Here is a 21,666-nt window from a genome sequence, read left to right on the forward strand (position 1 = left end):
AAATGCATCGCTGGAGATGGGATTTCAGGGTTTACAGGTTCACCCTAATGGATGCTCTAGCTCTGCTTCATGTATGGATAAAAATGTGACCATCCTGACTTCAGCTCCAGCTGCCATGCCATGTCTTCCTTACCATTATAAACTCTAACCCTTTGGAACTACAAGCCAAAATAAACTCCTCATTGCTTTTGGTCATGGAATTTTCACAGCAGCAGAAAAATAGCCAATACAATATCATAATAGTCTAATCACCTAGGAATCTAAGAGCCTCTCCCCCAAGATGCTAAACACAATAGTATCATAATGACCAAAGAAGAACATTCAGCTCAAGTATATTCACAGGTCAGTGATGACTTAGCATGTGATGAACTAGAAATAACAGCTTTGTACTGAAAGGTACATTATCACATGTCCATGAATGAAGAATGTATTTTTAGCAACTCAGTGTCTCAAGGCACCCAAGTACTAATCAGGCACAGTAAAGATGGGACCTAACTACCTGTGTGCTTAAAATGGCAGGATCTGGATGAGTTACCAGGAAAAAAGTATCAGTCACTGTCCTGAATCTAATTGCCTAAAGAAATTTCCTTAAAGAAGCCCTAGGTGTCACCTCTGCTTGCTGAAGAAAGCAGGTAGCCATAATTATAATACTTTGTCAATTTCAACAAAAGCAAAGAACTCACTAAGATTTTGTGTACATTACATTCAATTAAGTACGTGAGCTTTATGGAAGGAACTTTGAAACATTTGCATGACAGTAATGATAAAGGTGTTCAGTTTACAAAAAAGTCAACTAACATTTTTTTAACTCGCTATAATTCATTTTCATGCCACCTCTTCCAGATTAGACACATCTGGAAATAGATACCTTGAAGGGAAGTCCTAAGGTTAGTGAAGCAGGGGAGAGTCCTCTGTGGAAGTATGAGCAGTGAGAATAGAAACAAGCCAAGCAACAGAGAGATACTAACTTTATTCCTGCAGAGAAACTAACAACCGGAAAGAATAGGCCATCGATATTGAAGTTCTCAAACATTCCTTGAACAGGTTGTCCATTAATGCGGAATGAGATGCTTGGAGCACTTAGATCTAAACAGCAACTGATGACATCGTCAGTTCTCAACAAGTGCTGATTGGGTGAGCTCACCGTTCGAGCTATACAACCTGTTGCGGGAAACAGTAAGCAAGGTGAGATTTAACACAGAGAACCATGCTCCAAGCTACTGCAAGAGTGATGACCAAAACACAAGGGAAGAACACACTGCGGAGGTGAATGTCTATGGCCCACTGGGCAGGACTCGGGACCAGCAAAGTGGTCATCATCTGGTATTGTCTAGACTAGATTGAGGTGGAAAGCCCAACCCTAAAAATGGGCAGCATTATGCCCCGGGCAGCAGTCTCAAACTCCATAAAGGGTAGAAAGAGAGCCGACACCAGCAATGGTACTATTGGCTTCCTAGCTGTGTACACAGTATAACCAGCTGCTCTCTGCTCCTTCCATCATGCTTCTCCCACCATGATGGACTGTATCTCCTGGAACTTGAGCCAAAATGAGTACTTCCTCAATGAAGCTGCTTTTGATGGGCATCTTGTCACATTCACAAGATGTGACTAATATGTGACCTGTGAGTCTCCAAAGTAAGTATCACATGCTAAACTATTGTTCAAAAAGAAAGCAAAAGCTAGAGAGCTTGACTGGACTAAGGGCCTTGTCATGTCTAGAAAGGTCTGCATGTACATGTATACTATTTGATGCAGAAATGACCTCAATGAAAATACAATGATATCAGAGGACATTTAGGAAAGCATCTGTCAATAGCCCCTGCCACCTACCACTTGACTTATACAGCCCTTGGCAAATGACTTACCCTCTGCACCTTGACTTCTTTCTGCTTTTGTGCATGTGTTATTGATTTGGGTTTCATTTTGTTTTGTTTTGTTTTGCTTGAGACTGGGTTTCTCTGTGTATCCCTGGCTATCCTGGAATTTGCTCTGTAGATCAGGTTGGCCTCGAACTCAGAGATTCACCTGCTTCTGCCTCCAAAATGCTGGGATTAAAGTCATGTGCCACCATGCCTGACATTGATTTCTTATAAGCAGAACACTAAATAGTACCACCTTCTAGAATAAGTATGGGGACAAAAGTAAGAAATGATTCAAAAGCAGCAGTTTCAGGCAGAGTGGATGGTTGGTGCCCTTTATTTTTCCTACCCTCTTAATTTCATAAATACAAAATAAAGTCAGGATAGTGGAAGCAGAAACTTTTTCTTTTTGCAGAATATTGTTTATTATGAGAAAATTAAAGGCCAATTTGCTTTTGTTTTATAATAAAATTTACTTTACACATGGTCTTGGTTGGCTTCTTAGGTACAGCAGAATGCAATCACAGACATGAAGATATTTTATGAATGTCATACTTTTCTCTGGACAACCAATGATATCAACTCACTCTTGATATCACGAGTCCTCAGCTAATTAGCCCCAAGGGACATCCACTACACACAGCATCCACTACACTAGAAAAAAAGGGAGGTATGGGTCAACTCAAAACATAGGCTGACAGGCACCAACATATCCACAATTAGAGGAAGGACTTCATGACTCACACTTGGCTATAAATTTTTATAACACTTTTCACTTTCATTTCATTCAAATAAACACATTTATATGTTTGTTTATGGGTTTCTGATTATTTGAATAAGAATGGCCCCTATAAGCTAATATATTTGAGTGCCTAGTGAACAGACAATGGTACTATTTAAAAAGAAGTAGGGGGTGTGGCCTCATTGGAAGAAGTGTCTAACTGTGGTGGGTGAGCTTTGAGGTTTCAAAAAATACCACTCCTGGGCATATACCCAAAGGATTCACCATCAAACCACAAAGACATTTACTCAATGATGTTCATAGCAGCATTATTTCTAATAGCCAGAACCTGAAAACAACCTAGATGACCCTCAACCAAAGAATGAATAAAGAAAATGTGATACATTTACATAATGGAACATTACTAAGTGGTAAAAAAAAAAACGACAACAATATCTTGAAATTTGCAGGCAAGTGGATAGAACTAGAAGAAATCATTGTGAGTGAGGTAACCCAGATCCAGAAAGACAAACACAGTACCCACTCATAAGTGGATATTTGGCACAAAGCAAAGAATAACCAAGCTACAATTCACAACTCTAGAGAAGCTAGGTAAGAGGGTAAAATAGATGACCCCAGCTAAGACTCCTAGCAATAGTGGAGAGGGTGGGTGTCTGAACTGGCTTTCCCCTATAATCAGATTAATGACTACCCTGTCATCACAGAACTTACATCCAAATAACGGAAGCAGATGCAGTGATCCACAGCCAAGCACTGAGATCAGCTTCTAGAACTTAGTTGAAGAGAGGGAGGAGGGATCATATGAGCAAGGTGGGGCGGATCAAGACCATGATTAGGAAAATCACATAGATAGTTTACTCAAGCTAGTGGGAGCTCACGAACTTTGGACTGACAACTGGGGATCCTGCATGGGACTGAACTAAGCCCTCTGAAAGTAGTTGACAGTTATGTGAACTGATCTTTTTGGGAGGGGGGTAACCCTGGCAGTGGGACCAGACATATCCTGGGTGCATAAACTGGTTTTTTGGAGCCCATTCCTTTTTTTTTTTTTTTTTTTTTTTTTTTTTTTTTTTTTTTTTTTTTGGTTTTTCGAGACAGGGTTTCTCTGTGGCTTTGGAGCCTGTCCTGGAACTAGCTCTTGTAGACCAGGCTGGTCTCGAACTCACAGAAATCCGCCTGCCTCTGCCTCCCGAGTGCTGGGATTAAAGGCGTGCGCCACCACCGCCCGGCTCTGGAGCCCATTCCTTATGGTGAACTATGTTGACTCCCCAAAGGAGGCTTTACCCCCTCTGAGGAATGGATGGGGGTATAATGGGAGGAGGGAGAGGGTGGGAGAATAGGATGGAGGGGGAACTTAGGCTAGTGTGTCTAATTTAAAATGTTTTAAATAAAGAAAACCACTCCAGGTCAAGTCTCTCTCTCTCTCTCTCTCTCTCTCTCTCTCTCTCTCTCTCTCTCTCTTATGGTAGATCAGATAGCAGCTTTTAACTACTTCTCCAACACCATGCCTGCCAAACCTGCTGCCATGCCTTCCACCATGAAGATAATAAAGTAAACCTCTGAAACTGTGAGCAAGCCCCCAGTTAAATGCTTTATTTTATAAGAGCCACCTTGGCCTTGGTGTCTCTTCACATCAATAGACCCCTGACTAAGATACGTGTATATGCACACATGTTCTCAGGCACACATGTGTGCCATGATGTTCCTGTGGAGGTTAGAGGACAAATGTCCATTCTCTCCTCCTATCATGTGTGTCATGAGAATCAAACTCGGCTCTTCAGGATAGCAGCAAATACCTATACCAACTGAGACTTCTCTCCATCCCCCATACTTTGTATAAACACACACACACACACACACACACAAACAAACAAACAAACACACACACACGCACACACATCTAGCATACCAAGAGTTCTAAGCAAGAACACATTTAAAACACCAGTGGTAGCCTGGTCTGCAGAGCAAGTTCCAGGACAAGCTACAAAGCTACACAGGAAACCCTGATGGAGGACTCTTATTGGTTAATAAAGAAACTGCCTTGGCTTTTTGATAGGGCAGGATTTAGATAGGTGGACTAGACAGAACAGAATGCTGGGAAGAAGGGAAGTTAGTCAGATGCTTCAGGCAATTGCCATGCCTCTCCTCTCTGAGACAGATGCGATGGAGCTATCCGCCAGGTCAGACATGCCGAATCTTTCCTGGTAAGACACCACTCGTGGTGTTACACAGATTATTAAATATGGGTTAAAGCAAAATATGAGAATTAGCCAATAAGAGGCTGAAACTAATGGACCAGGCAGTGTTTAAAAGAATATAGTTTGTGTGTTGTTATTTTGGGACATACGCTAGCCAAGCGGCCTGGAGCTGGGCAGGAATGCAGCCCACGACTCATACTACAAAACCCTGCCTCAAAAAACAGAAAGACAAAACCACAACCACCACCAGTGAAAGTCTCTTCCTTCTAAACTGTAGACACTGTTTTGATCCTATCAATTTACATCTCTTTCAGAATCAGAATCATTATTAGGTACATCTTCTAGAACTTCCTGAATATTGTAAAAACAGCTTTCAAAACAAGAAGAAACAAAAACACAGAAGCAAAGCAGCTCCTGGGGAAAATGCTGATTTCATTGCTAATGTCAAGACCCACAGTTAATAAGAGTGTTCCTATTTTAGCCATGATACTAAAATTACACATTAACTGCAACCCAATAGATTGTTCAGCTTTATTGACACTGCTGTGACGAAGCTAATGAACACCTAAGGGTTTCTTTCCCATGTCCTCTTCTCTGGAAAGTCTGTAGCACACAGCTAAGACAGAGAGTGAATGAAGAACTCGAGGCCATGGCCTGAATGACACAGTCAGTGTAGAAGCTTCATGATCACATGTCCAGGTCTCGCCTTGAATGGCCATCCCACAGGCCCATCCTTGTTTTCTGCTTTAGTCGACAGGGAGGAGCAGCAGGTAGATTCACAACTTTGGATAATAAATCTACCCTGATCTTTCCTCTACAGTTCTCCTCCACACGTTTTCAATTCTCTAAAAGTCCCCAGAGCTTCACGCCCTGTCCTCACGTGGGATGCCTCAGTAACAATGGTATGCATGGTCAAATGTGAAGGAACAAATGAAGACATCACTCAGAACTTGACTTGGAGCCAAATCCCTGTGTTAAGGAATACTGGGCTCTAATTACACAATGTTAATTGGGGGAAACATGTGTTCTCTCTTAGAAGCTGCCAGTTTGATGCTTTCAATCCTACAACAACCATCAAAAAGAAAGAAAATAGGCGAGCAACCCCAAGGGAAGCTGCCTTAGTATGAATGTGATGTAGAACTTGGGCAAATTCGACCTACTTTTTACATTGGTCTCCGCTGACTGAATCCCAGGTTAGAAAATTGTGCCATAGGCCCCTATAAAGAACAAACACAGTCCATACTATGACTTGTAGTTTCTTGGCACTCTAAAAGATGGACAAGGGGCCAGGAAAATGGCCTAATGTTGACAAAGGTTTGTGGCATATTCATGAGGATACAAATTCACATCAGCAGGGAAAGTTGCAAGGCAGTGTGAGATCCAAAGTAGCGAGTGCCCAGTAAAGCGACTCCAGGCATTGTATCTGAGGAACACTTCCCCCAAGCGCTGCCTACAAGGAAGACACTTTAACATTACTCGTTTATCCAGTGGAGGGTTCATTTCCCATGAAGCAATTCTCAGAAGTGAGGGTAAAACAGAATTTAGCCCAGTATTCGGCTAAACATTCTTTTCCTGTCCTTGGGGCCACAGAAAATTACCATGGGAACACAGAAGGCATTATGGCTCTGATCTGATTGGCTCATGCACTTGAAGGGAGGCAATATAAGCTCTTCTGAGTTGCCTGGCCACAAACTCCAAGAGCTAGATGAGCTATTCAAAACATGGTTCCCTCATGACATCCGAACTCTTGGCACCAGATAAAAGAGGTCTGATAACTATTATTATGTAGATGTAACTCTACAAAGTGCTTTGAGTTCATTAATCTCATTACCATCAACTCGTGGACTTAATTCACTTAGATCTTTAAGCATTTTTTTCCAGAATTTATTAGGCTTCTACGCTATTAAATGAGCATCACTCACCACCAAGAGACAAAATCCAGCTTTTATAACTTAAGGTCACTTTCTGTGTCTTTCACACACTAAGTGTCAGATATGTCAAGGTAACTAAGAACTGACATAGAACTGCAGCTTCATGAATTGCACATGCATGCAATATTCAGGTGAACCCTAGCACCCGAAAACAATAATACTATGCAAAAATATACTATATTACTATTCAAGAACTAAACTTTGAACTAAACCAAATTATACCCATTTGAGATCTGGAGAAAGAAATACAAATTGTTAACATGTAGCATTTGCAATAAGCATTCAAGTCACTATCAAGAATTGACAGCTGACCTTGATTATACATGTGGCTTTAAGTTTGCCACACCTGTTAAGCCATGCCATGACTGGACTGGTCCCCTGGAGCTCCCATTTGACTGGCTTTTACACTATCTCACTGAAATCTAAACTAGTCGTATTGTATGGTTTTTATGATGAATATTAAACCTTTGCACATAACAATTAAAGTGATTCAGAAACACCTGAGATTCTTGCAGTTCATTCATGTACTAGAATGTCCTTTTAAAACACACATTCACCAGATTTACAACCTTTTGGAAAAGTACTCTAATGCAATTAGTTTCTTTTTCTGTAGTGAAACTCTTCTTTTCCTTAAACTCTTGTACTCATCACTTCAGCGTTGAAGTTCTGATCATCCAGAGTTCTCAGCGTTCAGAAAAGCACAACAGGTCAGCAGACCTCCATCTGGAAGTTGTTTAAAGAAAAGGGATGGTGCCTACCTGACCAGAGGTGAAGGCCATCGAACCCGTAGGAGAAGAGGTCATCACCAACGCCATTACCACCCCACTCTTCACCCCCGCCGGGGTACGGGGAATACCCTTCAGTAGAAGCCCAGCCCACTCGCAGGTGAGTAGCTTCTGCTGTCACGAAGGGTTCAGTGTGGTCCACCATGAGCTCGTAGTACCACTTCTTATACTGCGCTGACCCTTCACTGACGCCCAGGAAGATATTAGGCCTCATGCTTTTAAACGGAAAAAGACAGAGAAAACTTCTATTGATTCCATTACTCATGATTCTCAATATTATTCCTGATTCTCTACAATGTACATGTGGGATAGCCACTGCTGTCAGTTTGACAGGCTCTAGACTCATAGGAGACCAACCTCTGGACACATCTGTGACGATGTTTCTAGATTCAGCTGAGGTACTGAGGTGGGCAGTACCATCCCACGTGCTAAGGTTCTGGACTAAGTAAAGAGAGAAAGCAAGCTAGGCACCAACATTCATCCTCTGCTTCCTGTATGCCCATGCAAATTGCCCATCCCTCTTGTGCGCCTATCGCCATGCCTTGCCCCACCTGTACCTGCAACTATAAGATAGAATAAATGATCCCTCCCCACATTGCTTTTGCCAGGTGGTTTCTCATGCCAAGTAAAGTAACTGACCCAACCTCCTAAACCTATATTTTAAAAAATATAACAGAATTACGATACCACCACTGAGGTGATACCCAGGAAGTCAGCAGCCCCAGTTCACTGAGGTGGTACCCAGGCAGACAGCACCCCCAGTTCACTGTGAGCATGCAGTGCCTGATGTTTGGCTTACTCAGTCAAGTCTGCTCATGGTCTAATTTGACTTTGTCCTTAACTAATATTTTGAAATTTTCATGACATTAATCAAATGTAGATCACAAAATGAAGTACTTGATACAACAGGACCACATAATAAGTGGAGCCATTATTAACCCAGGACATGGAAACCTTCCTAATATAAGTGACATGAAACATGGGTTATGATATGGTCAAAGGTAACACACCACTAGTGAGGGCTATTGCTGCCTGTCGACTCCTTCCTTGCTTTGAAAAGATGACTTTTTGACAAGTTTTATTTAAATCTATTTTAAGAGTGGGCTTACATTCTCTGGTGATCCCAAGGAGAAGTGGAGGTGGCAGTGAGTATCACTCATTAACATCAGGACTGACACACACAAAAAGCCTCATCACTCCTGTTTAAACAACACAACACAGGGAGCCTAGAAAGGCAGTTCAGTGGTTAAGAGCACTGGTTGCTCTTGCAGAAGACCCTGGTTAAGTTCCTAGAACTCACAAGATGGCTCACAACTGCCTTTAACTCCAGCTCCAGGAGAGCTGATGCCCTCTTCTGGCCTCCAGGCATGTATGTGGTACACAAATATATCATGCATTCAAACTCATGAAGTAAAAAATGATAAAATCTTTTAAAAGCTACAGATCTCATACCACTTCTGTTTTTAGAAGAATAAAATCTTATGCAAAGCCCTAGTTACTCTATCACATAGCATTTTGTTGATGGGTTTTTCTGGTTTACTGAATTTTTTTTAATCTAGAGAATGGCATAGTGCTTACTAGCTCAGCTTCTGCAGACAGACCCAAGGATCACCCAACTCTGTCATCATCTACGAAAGTTAGACAAGAGCAGTACCAAAGAAAGCGCACAAAACACAGACAGCCGAGGCCATCAGCAAGGCACAGCCCTGGGTAGCTTGTAGGTGACACTCATGACTATCAGATTCCCTAAAAGGCTGATCCGATGGAAAATACCATTTCCTTAGTTATTTAGTTTTAAATGTGTTAGACTTGGGGCACTATTTTTTTAAGCACTGATAGTAAACACATTCGCAGAATATTGAAGAACAGTGTGGCTTCTTAGAATAGCTACAGCTATATCCTTGTATATCAGTGCAGCTACCGCCTGCTTCTGCAGATACCCGTGGCTATCTGTCCACACGTGAAAGTGAACAGAAAACTCTTACACGTGTGTTTGCACTAAGTCCATACTTTGTTCCTCCATTGCTATTTTATTAACCTTTGTACTTCATAGAAAACAATATTTGTTCAATGGGAGAACAGACACTAATGCTTAGTAATACAAACAGGCCTCCTGTTGGCTTCCCTGGAGAGAGAGCTCCTTGCTGGGGTGTGAAGTGATAGACAAGGCCCATGGGTACTTACCTGCTGACATGATTCACAAGACGGGTCTGCAGTAAGAGATCTCGTCCTGGCAGCAGATTGTCACAGATGAGATGCTGGTTGGAACGGACAGCAACCCCATGGCAAACACAGAGAGAGCACAACACGTCCAGGACCTGGGGAGAGACAGCACGTCCAGCTGACCCTGACTTCATCAACAGACCTTTCCATGAGGCAAACACAATCCCAGCTGTGACTTGTGACTGATACTGTCATATTTCTTTCTCTCTCTTTCTTTTGGGAGGGGGGGGAGGGAGGGAGGGAGGGAGGGGGGGGGGACGGAAGAAGCGAGGAAGAAGACGAGACGAGAAGAGGGAGGAAGGAGGAGAGAAGAAGAGGAAGGCGGAAGAGAGGGAGAAGTAGGGAAGGGCAAGAAGAAGAAGAAGAAGAAGAACTAAGAAAAGAGAAGAGAAGAATACCTACAAGCCTCATCCCCCCCCTCCTATCCTCCTCCTTCTCCTCATCCTCCTTCTCCCTCTTCTTCTTTCCCTCTCTCTTTCTCATGTATGATGAATATGCATGTATATGTGTGCTGTACATGCATGTTCAAATATGTGTGGACATGTATGTGTATATGTGCATGTAAAAAGAGGTTGATGTTGGGCATCTTCCTGAATCATTCTCTCCACCTTATCTATTTGAGGCAGGGTCTCTCACTTGAACTGAGAGCTTGCCAATCTGACTACTCTAGATCCAGTTTGTCCAATGGGGTTCTCTATTTGTGCCTCCCAAGCACTGGGATTACAGGAATCCATCACAGTGTCCCAGCATTCACATGGATGAGGGGAATATAAACTCTGGGTATCCTGCTTTCTCAACACTTGATCATGTGCCACCCACAGCCTCAGCTTGGTCACTGCAACATGACAGTGTAGGTCCCAGTGATTCTCCAACTTTCTTTCACATACAGAACAAGAACTGTTTGTACTCTCACAGTTATGAGGACTATATATGAAACAATTGCACTCCATGGTAACTAAGGATAAAAAAAACTCATGAAAATGTCAATATCTTGAAATTATCTTAGGTTGGTATATATCTTAACTATTAATTCATCTATAACAGATACATAAAGACAAAAGCCAGACTGATGTATAGACGATCAAGTATGCTTAGATGCATGTACATGCTCTGAATTTTAAACCACTATATAACATGTTAGATATCTTGACCTCTCAGTATTTCGCTCCTTTTTGACATGTTTGATGTTTATCCAATTTTTATCACTGTTTATTCTTTCAGTATGCAATTATATGCACATGGTTCAAAATTCCTATCATTTCATTATGGTAAAAAACATGTAAAGCCCTTTCTTCTAGCCTTTGGCAATATATAGCCCACTCTCCGCTATGGAATGATTCTAGAATTCACTCACAGAAATCAAAAGGCTTGCTTACCTTGTGGTTTCTTCCATGCTTGTCTAAAAGTGAGATGATGGATTTGATATGTCCTTCTTTGATGATATTCAGAGCTTCTGGGCTTTCCACTAACACGCAGTGGAGGACCTCCAGAATGCCTACAGACAAGAAAAAGGGGGAAGAAGGATGAAATTCTAGGAACCAGTTTGTTTTTTTTTTTAAATCAACCACACTCATGCTGTTTGACGTGTAATTACTTTGTGCTCAATGTGTTTGCCACAGGGCACTGTGGGAAAGCAACTGGTGGCATTTGTCAGGACTGACAGACATCCAGAGTCACGGATCCCAGTGGAGAGAGGTGTGGAGCTTAGCTGAGGAAGCCTACTGTAGCTCCGGAGTATAGCAGAAAGCAGTGTAGCAGGCTGGGAGGACTCGGCAAGTGTATTCCCCTCCAGGCATTCACAGAGAGGGGGCAGAACAGCAGAGCATGCTTGGGGGTGGGCACACCAGGGTGGGCCAGCATGGATGGGCAGTAACTTAGGGCAGATTCTGAAGCTTTCTGGTGTTGACCGTGATTTCCGTCCTGCCCAGTCCCGCAGTCATTCAGTCCCAAAGAAATAAATAGACAGTGGTATTTGAACTCACAGAGATCCGCCTTCCTCTGTCTCCCAAGTGTTGGGATTAAAGGTGTATGTCACCACACCAAACTACTCTTTCTTTCTTTTTTTATTTTAAGGACTTTATTCTTTTTCTTTTCTCTCACAAGCTTACATATATTTTTAAACACACTGTAAACCGTTCAGAGGTTTTCTTTGTCTTTGAATTTATCTTTACTGTATATCTTTTTTTCTGACCACATGAGCCTTTAATTTGCTAAGCGATATGGCTAGGATTAAAATTGTGGCTTTGATGGCTGGATCCAGCCCATTCCTTACTTTTCTAAGAGTCTAGCCTCATGGCAGAGAGAGCCATGTTTACTGCCACATTCTATGGCATTTCAAGGTCCAAAGAAGCAAGCTCTCGACTATTCATCAACACCATTTAAGTGTTTGGTATGGGGCCTCTTAAAAGAGCTGTAAGGTTTTTGTAGCTAAAGCTGAGTCAGGAAGCCTCTCTTAAATGAGACGTGCTTGCCTCCTGTAAACAGAGCCCACCTGAAAAATTGCTGCTAAAAAGAAGCCATGCTTAACTCTATTCTTTTGTGTCTAGAATTACTTCCCAAAGTCTCTCTGGTTTTAAGTGGATTTAACTGTCCACATTGGCACCATTCTGTTGACCAAGGTTTCTGTCCTGCCTAGTCCCACAGTCATTGAGTCCCAAAGAAAAACACAGAGGTCTACATTAATTATAAACTGGTTGGCCTAGTATTCTGGCATTAGAAACATAATCCTAAACCAGCAAGGGGAATAGGTGACTGAAGGAACTTGCTGTCAAGCCTGGCAACCTGAGTTGGATCCCCAGAAAAAAAAATTTCATTTAAAAAACAATGGAAATAAGAAATGAAAAATTATAAACTATAACCATCACAAAAGTATAATATGCCTTTTTTTTCTTAAGGTTTATAAAAGAACAAAGACAAAATGGGTTCCATTATCAGACACAACATGCAGACCGCTGGCTGTCTCTCAGAATATTTAAGAATAGCACAGAATTGAGAAGAAGCTTCTAAAACCCTGGATTACGGTTCTTATGTGTCAAGTGGAATTCACTTTCTTAGCAAAGAAGCCTGCAATGTCAGGCTCACAGAAGAGGATGCAGACGTCATCCTCTCAGGTTCACATGGCCAACACCTGACCCAAATCCTTGCCCTTTACAGATGAGGACAAGGGATGCTGACTTCTTCACTGTGTGTTAGTCTGTTAAAATATCCACGTCTATTCAATTTCTATAGTACCTCAAACTCTAGAGATAATTTAGCTGTTGTCCAACAGCCTGATGATAATGGGAAAAAAATCAAAGAAAACAGAAATTCAAGAAGCCAAGATTCGAGATAGAGATGCTGACATCAGTGTACCAAAGCTGTCCACTGCTGTCACCACCATCTAAGATGCAGCAATCAAAGAAACTCATCATCCAGAGCCCAATATAGAATATGACGCCAGCGATGGGAAGGTACTTTTAGTAGGTTTCCCATGCCAGCCTATCCTTTGTCTCTCTCCATTATTTATACTACAGAGCACACGAATGCCTACTTTTATTAATATAGTTTTATTGTACTGTTTGAATGCATACATTTACTGACAGCGGTTACTTCTCACTACAAATAAGAACTGGGGGGCTGTATTAAAGACTCTAGGGCACACAGGCTCTAAAACATGTACCTGGATGCTATAACCTGAGATCATGGTGACTGGTTCTTTATAAATGGGTTGCGCCTTCACAGAGGAAAAAGGCTACAGGAGCGTGCTCGTCCCTGACACTCAGGAAAGCATGAGCTGTCAATGTGAGAGGAGACCCATACACTAAATCCAAAAGCTCCTGTCCAGGCACCTCTAGGCTTGAGAACAGGAGCACATTTCTGGGGCTTGTGGTATGCTGAGCTATCAGACTGAGGTATTGGCCTTTTACAGAAAGTAGCCGGCCTCTGCTGTGTGCAGAAAAGAAAATCAATAAAAGACTGAGAACAGGTTCTCTCAGCAAATAGTGGCTCACAAAGCTCATAGCATGCTCAAAACTGAGTGTATCAGAAAAGGAACATGGCTAGATCTGGATCCGAACCGTTTATACCACAAAGCAAAATGATAATGTGAGATCAAATCACTGACTGCACATGGAGGCAGTGACAGGAGACTTGTGAGAAGCTCCGGGCTGAGCTACACTTGTGTGCACAGTGGGAACAGTAAGGAAGACTATCGCACACAAAGGGAGGAAGTGATGCCCAACATCCGGGATGGTCCTGTGATCTCCACATGCATGCCATGGCATGTGTACACTTGTTCTCTCTCTCTCTCTCTCTCTCTCTCTCTCTCTCTCTCTCTCTCTCTCTCTCTCTCTCTCTCTCTCTCTCTCTCCCTCTCTCTGTCTCTCTCTCTGTGTCCCTCTCCCTCTCTCTCTCTCTCCCTCTCTCTGTCTCTCTCTCTGTGTGTCTCTCTCCCTCTCCCTCTCTCTCTCTCTCTCTCTCTCTCTTACACACACACACACACACACACACACACTTGCACATACCATATACATACAACAAGATTAAAATAAGAAATGATTTGAGTTTCTGCACAAGATAAATGACCAATTTACTTTTAAGTCTTCTGGCAAATAGAAAAGGGAACAAAAAAGAAAGAAACAGCATGAAATTTTCTTTCTTTTTGTTAACAAGAGCTAAATCATGAGAACAAATGGAAGCTACCCTAAATAGGGTTTCCATAGCTTACACAAATAAAGAAAGAAAAAATGTATATCACATTAGTATTCAAATGCATAAAGTTTAAAAATCATGGCTGCAAGTACCGTGGCTTCAAGCCTCTCTGAGAAAATACATAATTACATATACTTTGAATTTTTCAGAATGTTTTTGAAGCTAAAGAGAAAAATAAACTCATTATTTCTCAAAATCACATGATACTGAGGAGGGGGGAAAGTTGACAAAGGTTAAGTTTGAAAATAGAACACAAATTGGAAAAATCAGGAGAGAGATGAAAACAGGAGCCAGTGCATAATATTCTTATGCATACACAAAGCAACGAAACACTCTAGGAGAAGCATCAGCAAAATAAATAAGCTAAGAAGAGAGACTGCGGTTTAGGATTAGGAGGTGGGTGTGAGTCTGAAGCTTCCCCGGGAAAACGGAGAAATCATGAACACAGAGCAGGGCAACTATAATGAACAGTTCCGGCTAATGAGGCTCCTGATGATTGATCCCTTCAGTTTGAGGAGCCAGGATTTATGAAGGACAGAGAAATGACAGTTTCCAAAGGACAGTTAGGAAAAAGGAATGCCAGTTTCAAGACAGCTCATGATTTAAAAATTGGAAGACCTTATTAGAAATTTGATACTATTCAAATTTTTATTAGGATACATCGTTGTGTGTCAAAGCAATAATGGAGGCTGGAGGTGTGGCTCGGTTGGTTGGTAGAGTGCTTGCATAGCAGGCATGAAGCCCTGGGTTTGATCCCCGGCACTGCCTAAAACCAGGCACACACCTGTAATCCAGCAGTAAGGAATTGGAGTCTGAAGAATCAGAAGTTCAAGGTCATCCTCCACTGCACAGTGAGTTACAGACTTGCTTGGGTTATGTGAGACTGTCTCAAAGAACAGTGGCAGCCTGAATCATAAACACTATAAGATGTTCCTATGATACTTTTAGCACTATGGTTGTTGGCTTTAGTTATTTTTTTATTCATCAGTTGATTACTGAGTCCATCCAGTGGGTGAGTCTCTATAAGCTCTTTAGTCTGAGCAAAATAAGGCACAAAGATAACATTACTCCAGAGCCCACAGTGCTGACCAGCTTCAATCCTCCTCTGCTTTTCCTTGACCTCAAGCAAGTGACCTGTAAGTGCTTGGCCTTGCCTTCTCTGTCTTGACCGGAAATCTGATGATAGGATGTCAGAAATTCAGTAAAGCAGAATGCTGGAGATGAGCTTTTCTTGCTTGGACATTAGGACCAGAAGACCTTTAAATTCAGGGGGACTCTTCACTGCTGTTTTAGATTGGTATATACATAAAGATATATTTTAGGGACAGAGTCCACGTCTGAACACAAAATTCCTTTATGTTTCACATATATACCTTATGTACATATTTCAAAACTCATTTGATTTTTTAATGTCTACTACACCATGTACTTACTCACTTATGTAAGTATTTACTGTGTATATGAGTGGCGTGTGCATCATAACATGTGCTATGAAAGCCGGAGGACAACTTTGGGAGTTGGTCCTCTCTTCCTGTGTGGGTCCCAGGGGTAGAACTCAGGCTCAGCAGTAAGTACTTCTACCTGCCTACCATGCTGCCAGTCTAAAGGCTATGTTATAAATGTTCTAAGTAACTTTTCACACGAAATGCAGACAGCAGGCCACAGATGAAAGAGTATAAGGCCTTCTTCTACTAGACATTGAGTAAAGCGTGCAAAACATTGCATTCTGGCTGTGCCCCAATACATGAAGTCAGTCATCTAACTTTCTACTTGTAGTGCCTTGTTGGTGACAAAAATAGGACCCGGGGACCACCTGACTTCTGTTGTTATTCATTGCTTCTCACAGCTCTCTGAGCCTTGAGATGTGAACTACAGTCCCACAATTGTGCATGTTCTTAGCCTTGACAATCTCATATATGAACATATCTACTCCCACTTCTTCTCTAGTTCAGCACAACCATTCCAACACAGTCCCCGCCCAACTACATGTCTGCCCATATGTGTACAGATGGGGGGGCATAGATGTGGGGTCACCTATAAGAACATGGGAAATCTACCAATAGGAGAAAGAAAGAAAGGAAGGGAGGGAGGGAGGGAGGGAGGGAGGGAGGGAGGAAGGAACGAAGCAAGGAACGAAAGAAAGTAGGAAAGAAAGAACGAAAGAACGAAAGAAAGAAAGAAAGAAAGAAAGAAAGAAAGAAAGAAAGGGAGAGAGGAAGGGAGAGAGGAAGGGAGGGAGGGAGGTGCTGGGAGAGGGACAATCATTTCTGTCAACTGTCAATAACACCTTTGATAAGCAATGGGGCACCTTCTACTTCTACACCAATTTGGGTTGGATTGATCTTGTGCAAGTCCTGTGCAGGGAACCACAGCTACTGTGAGCTCGTGAGTGTTATGGTCATGCCCAGTGGTCCTTGCCACATTAGCAGACCTGAAGGACATCCATGTTGCAGTACCCACAGTTCTCAGGGGCTCAGCCTCACACCAGTGCTTAAATAGAGGGACATCCTTGGGTTCTTCCTTAATAGAAACTGAAGAGAAACTCACTCACAGAACAAGGAAGGGACCCAGGTCATAAAGTGGACCCCAAGAATCATAAAGTGGACTGCAGACAGCATGTTTGCCACTGCTCATCCCAATGTCCCTTGCAGTGTACCAAAGAAACCTATTTTCTTAATAAAACTCTCTAGAAAAGATAAAGAACAACCATGAAATAATAATGAAAGCTGCCATTGGGGTAGAAGTATAAACAGTGTGCAAATACAGTCACTCTACACAGGAAACTCCTGCCCACTTGAGAGCTTGCAGTCCTAATGAGTGACAAAGTACATTCTAGAAGCCATACACCTGTCAGCCACTGTACAATCCAGGGCGCACCACTCGTGACTAAGTCAACCAGGAAACATTTGCATCTGTAAGCCAGAATCCAGCAAGCCTTGCTATCCCATCACCCTTAGCACTGCACTATAGCTAGAAGTGAACAACGGTCTTCAGGTAACCATGGAAAATGATTATTAAATCACTCCACTACCTGCCATAAAGCAGGGCACCTTTTATTCCAGACTTTGAAATAGCTGAAGAACTCTTTCATTGAAAGACCCATTTTCTTTTTTTTTGTTTGTTTGTTTTTTTGTTTTTTTGTTTTTTTTTTTTTTTTTTTTTTTTTGGTTTTTTGAGACAGGGTTTCTCTGTGGCTTTGGAGCCTGTCCTGGAACTAGCTCTTGTAGACCAGGCTGGTCTCGAACTCACAGAGATCCGCCTGCCTCTGCCTCCCGAGTGCTGGGATTAAAGGCGTGCGCCACCACCGCCCGGCCTGAAAGACCCATTTTCTAGAAATGTAATCTGCCAGCCCCTTTCTCCACTCTGAAGAAGATGAAAAGGTCAGGAGACCTAGTAGCTTTGAACATTTTTACTTCTCTTTTCTTCACCCATTAAAAAGGGTTCTGTTTCATTTGGAGTTTCCTTTGAGGGATCCCCCGCCCCAACTGCTACATATCATCTTATTGATAAAATACAGCAAAGTACATGATGCCTCCAAATGAAGACTCCATTCTTTCTCGGTCTCTTCCTTCTTAGCTGCAATTTGGTGCTTCATGGAGAAAGGAAGTGAGCAGCACGCCACTCCTCCTGACGTGTCTCAGGAAGGTTTAGCTTTTGACAAGGACAGAATTTTTAAATTTAGACAACACCTAACTACTAAATAAGGACCTTCTCATTATTAACACTTTATTTCTGGCATTTGAAGTAAATAGTTTTATAAAATGCATTCTATATTTTCCTGTATTCATAGGAAATTGCAACATAAAGCATGGTTTACAAGTCCTGACCACCTTATCATCCCATAAAAACACCACTCCAATTGTTACAACAGATCAGGGTAGGAAATATGGCTGACTATAGCATGGAATATTAGGAATATTAGGGTATAAGGAGGTCCCTATCCCAGTGGCTATCACCAAACATTTTCTTTAGAAAATGTCCAATGCTATTGTGATTGATTTAGTTTAGTTTATTCTTGCTTTGCATTTTGTGGTTGTTGTTTTTGTTTCCTCTTTCCTTCAACTAGAGAACATAATCCCTCCAATATCTCATGGCAGACTTTCCACAAAATACAAGTCTTTAAATCAAAAGCTTGGGATCAGTAGAAAAACCATTTTCTGTGTAAGCATAGGGACCGAAGTTTGAATCCTCAGAATCCATGTGAAAGCCAGAGGCAGTAATATGAATCTCTAATTCCAGGGCTTCTGTAGTGAGGATGGAGTAGAGACAAGAGATCCCTGAAATCCCCTGCATCAGAGAGCCTCTCATAAGAAATAGGGCAGAAGGTAATGACTGATGTCCAATGTTGTTCTCTGACCTTTACATGTGCATGCATGCATGCATATTTGTGCACGTTGCGTGCGTGTGCGCGCACACACACACACACGCACACCATACATACACATGCACAAACCACCAGATGTTTTAAAAGCTCAAACCACCATCCCCAAGGAAATAGCCTCTGTCTCTTTTTCTGTGTCATAAGAGCCATCTAAGCTGGTGTCACACAAGTAGCTGTGACTTCTCCACCAGCAATGGTAGATCTCAAAAGTCAACCCCAGAACGTAGTCTCTTTTTAGCTCAACATGCCATATCATCTAACCTTATAACGAGGGGGAAAGCGTCATAGGACACCAGAGGCTGAGCCACTCTTGCCCAAGTAGTGGAAGTAACCCCTTTAGAATATGAAGAGCTCCAAAAGTCTAAGAAATCATTAAGTATAATAACTTTAGGGTGTTTAAACCACCCTATGTCCAAGAGCAGAACACTATTTCAAAGTTCTGGCATCTGAAGCCCACTAAGGACCCCTGCACTGGCTCTGCACGTAAGCGGAGTGGCAGGCTCCCCATGTAAGAACACGTCCAGGTCTATAAAACTGTACAGGTATGGAGCACACAAAGGATGATACCCAACAGAAGTCACCTCACCCCCGACGAATGGGCTGCCTTTCTCCAGCCAACTCATCCCCACAAATGCCACTGCAAGAGCCAAGATCACCCAAAGAAAAGCCCAGCCATGGGGAACACTTCACCTTGACCCATGGCACTTGCTCACCCCACCCTGATGAACTCTGGCCTAGCAGGCCCAGACGTGCATTGTCATGGTTTAAGTGTGCACTGTGCCCCACAGATGGTGGTATTTAGACACTTAGATCCCAGCTGCTTCCCCATATGGAAAGTAAAGCGACTGAACAAAGAGGACAGAACAAACAGCAGTTTCCAGAGTCTGGGAGCAGGGAGGATGGGGAGACAACAAATACCCTATTTCGTGGACAGTCTTTAAGTGTTTATGAAACCTTTTCAAATTCACAATGGTGCTGTGTCATTTGGGAACCTAACTTCCCAAATTCACCCAAATATCCTTGTATCTTTAAGTTCTTTTTGATGACAAAGGAAAAAATAAGAAATCTAACATCTAAAGATTTTGTCTATGGAGTATATCAGGATGGATCAGTTTGAGAAGAAAGAAGAATCTTAGCTCTTCAGTGGATTTCAGGACTTTATCATTAGACATTTTATAAATATGAATGGACAAGGTTTTACTGGATCTCTACTGTGAGCCAACACTCCCCAGACAAAAGCTGTGCCTCCCACTGACCCTTCTGCAAGGCTGAGTAATTGACTGGGACGTCAGTGATGGTGGAGTGGTGGGAATGGTGTGGGTCCAGAGTTTATGATTTAGTTTGTGTTATCTTCAGCATCCTTAATAGCCATTCCTCACCCACCTTTGAGTCTGACTTAACATTCTCATAACTAACAGATATAACCTCTCAAAATGTATTACTTTAACAAATCACTTGTTTCCACCAACCAAAAGGCTGTGCATCATCAGATAGCACCGAGGCCTATGGCTGAGTGTTTCTTGCTCTGCTGTGACCTCATTGACTCAGTGTTTCCACTGCAGCATTTGGAAAGTACCCTGATTCGTGGCTTTCTTCATTCTGCCAGTATACAAACTTTGTGATAAGTGGAACTTGTGGGACATGGAATTTGGGGTACCTAAGTCTATGCTTCCAGATCATGGACACCCATCTTTGGCTTTAGAATGGACTATTTGCCTCTTTCAGGAGCTCTGTTGTTATATCAACACTATTCAGGACCAACAGCGACTTAACCAGTAAATAAAAGATACTCAACACATTAAAAAGAAACATGTAATGCTGAACATGCAAACTTGCTTTGTCTTAAAGAGAAGAAGCAGAAGTAAACAGGAAGGAACACCATACACATCAAGGAGAAAACTAGGAACGTACCAGAGGACGCTTCCAGTCTTTCCAGTCTGCTGATCAGCCAGTCGAGGGAGCCAGAAAATTGAGCACAGTTTTTACGATTTCCTCTAATTAGAGCCGCTGCAAAAGAAGAACTCACATTAATGTGATTTTCAAGCTCAGGGACCAAGGTAAGGTTGCAAGAGGCATACAATATGGGATGGAGAGCACAAAGCATCTCCCAGTGTCATCTAAACCACATGCAAATGCAACTACACACACAAAACTGGGTGCTTTTGAAAGTGTCTTGGCATCTTTGGGAAGGGACTGAAAACTCCTCTTCTCATTAGAAGGCAAACAATTCCAGAAAGTAACGATTCACACAGGGAGGTGATAATGAAGAGGAGCAGAAACCAGTGTCCTGGAAGTTTCCCCACTTGGATTCTAACATGCTTTGCTTTTAATTAGCCACCAGACTGAACTATTTGATCTCTCCAGAGCCCAATTTTCATACCTATGCTCCAAAGAAGTTAAGAATATATCAGATTGCCTGAGACAAACTAAAAGGACATGCAGCTAGTAGCTATGATTCTACAAGTGTGCCGGGAGATGGAGCTAAATGAAGCAAGGTGAAAGGATGGCAGAACAGCCACTAATAAAGTCGTAAGTCACTCGGGTCTATCGACCGCTCTTCGTTTAGAGGTCCCCAATCATATCAAAGACAGAAACAGTTTAGAGAAACCTATGGTAACTTTTCCTAGGCTTACGATTCTCAAGTTCTTTAAGACCCCTTTTCACATGAAATTCTAAAATGACAATTATTCCCACCCAGTTTATATACTCAAATAAAAAAAAAACTGAATTTTCACATTAAAAACTCAGCAGATTCGGTTCTGTGACAGCAAGTCTAGTATTTTTTTTTTAACAGAAGTGCTATGCTTAGACCTGTAAGACTATTGAGAAACAGTGTAAGTGCTCGAAGGTGTGGGTGA

At 42.1% G+C, this 21,666-nt stretch overlaps 1 protein-coding gene across 1 annotated transcript in view; it reads right to left on the reverse strand.

Annotated features, from left to right (window-relative positions):
• Positions 1–21,666, reverse strand: part of Ryr2 (ryanodine receptor 2) — a 387,717-nt gene that overhangs the window by 232,282 nt on the left and 133,769 nt on the right. Inside the window, exons 17-21 of the mRNA XM_038334286.1 lie at positions 20,720–20,815; positions 11,115–11,233; positions 9,700–9,833; positions 7,489–7,730; positions 969–1,161 (exon numbers count right to left, since the gene is read on the reverse strand). Coding sequence (XP_038190214.1) covers positions 969–1,161; positions 7,489–7,730; positions 9,700–9,833; positions 11,115–11,233; positions 20,720–20,815 — 784 coding nt within the window. The remainder of the gene's footprint in view (positions 1–968; positions 1,162–7,488; positions 7,731–9,699; positions 9,834–11,114; positions 11,234–20,719; positions 20,816–21,666) is intronic.

The sequence above is a fragment of the Arvicola amphibius genome, chromosome 6 (assembly GCF_903992535.2).
Source record: "Arvicola amphibius chromosome 6, mArvAmp1.2, whole genome shotgun sequence".
Lineage (NCBI taxonomy): Eukaryota > Metazoa > Chordata > Mammalia > Rodentia > Cricetidae > Arvicola > Arvicola amphibius.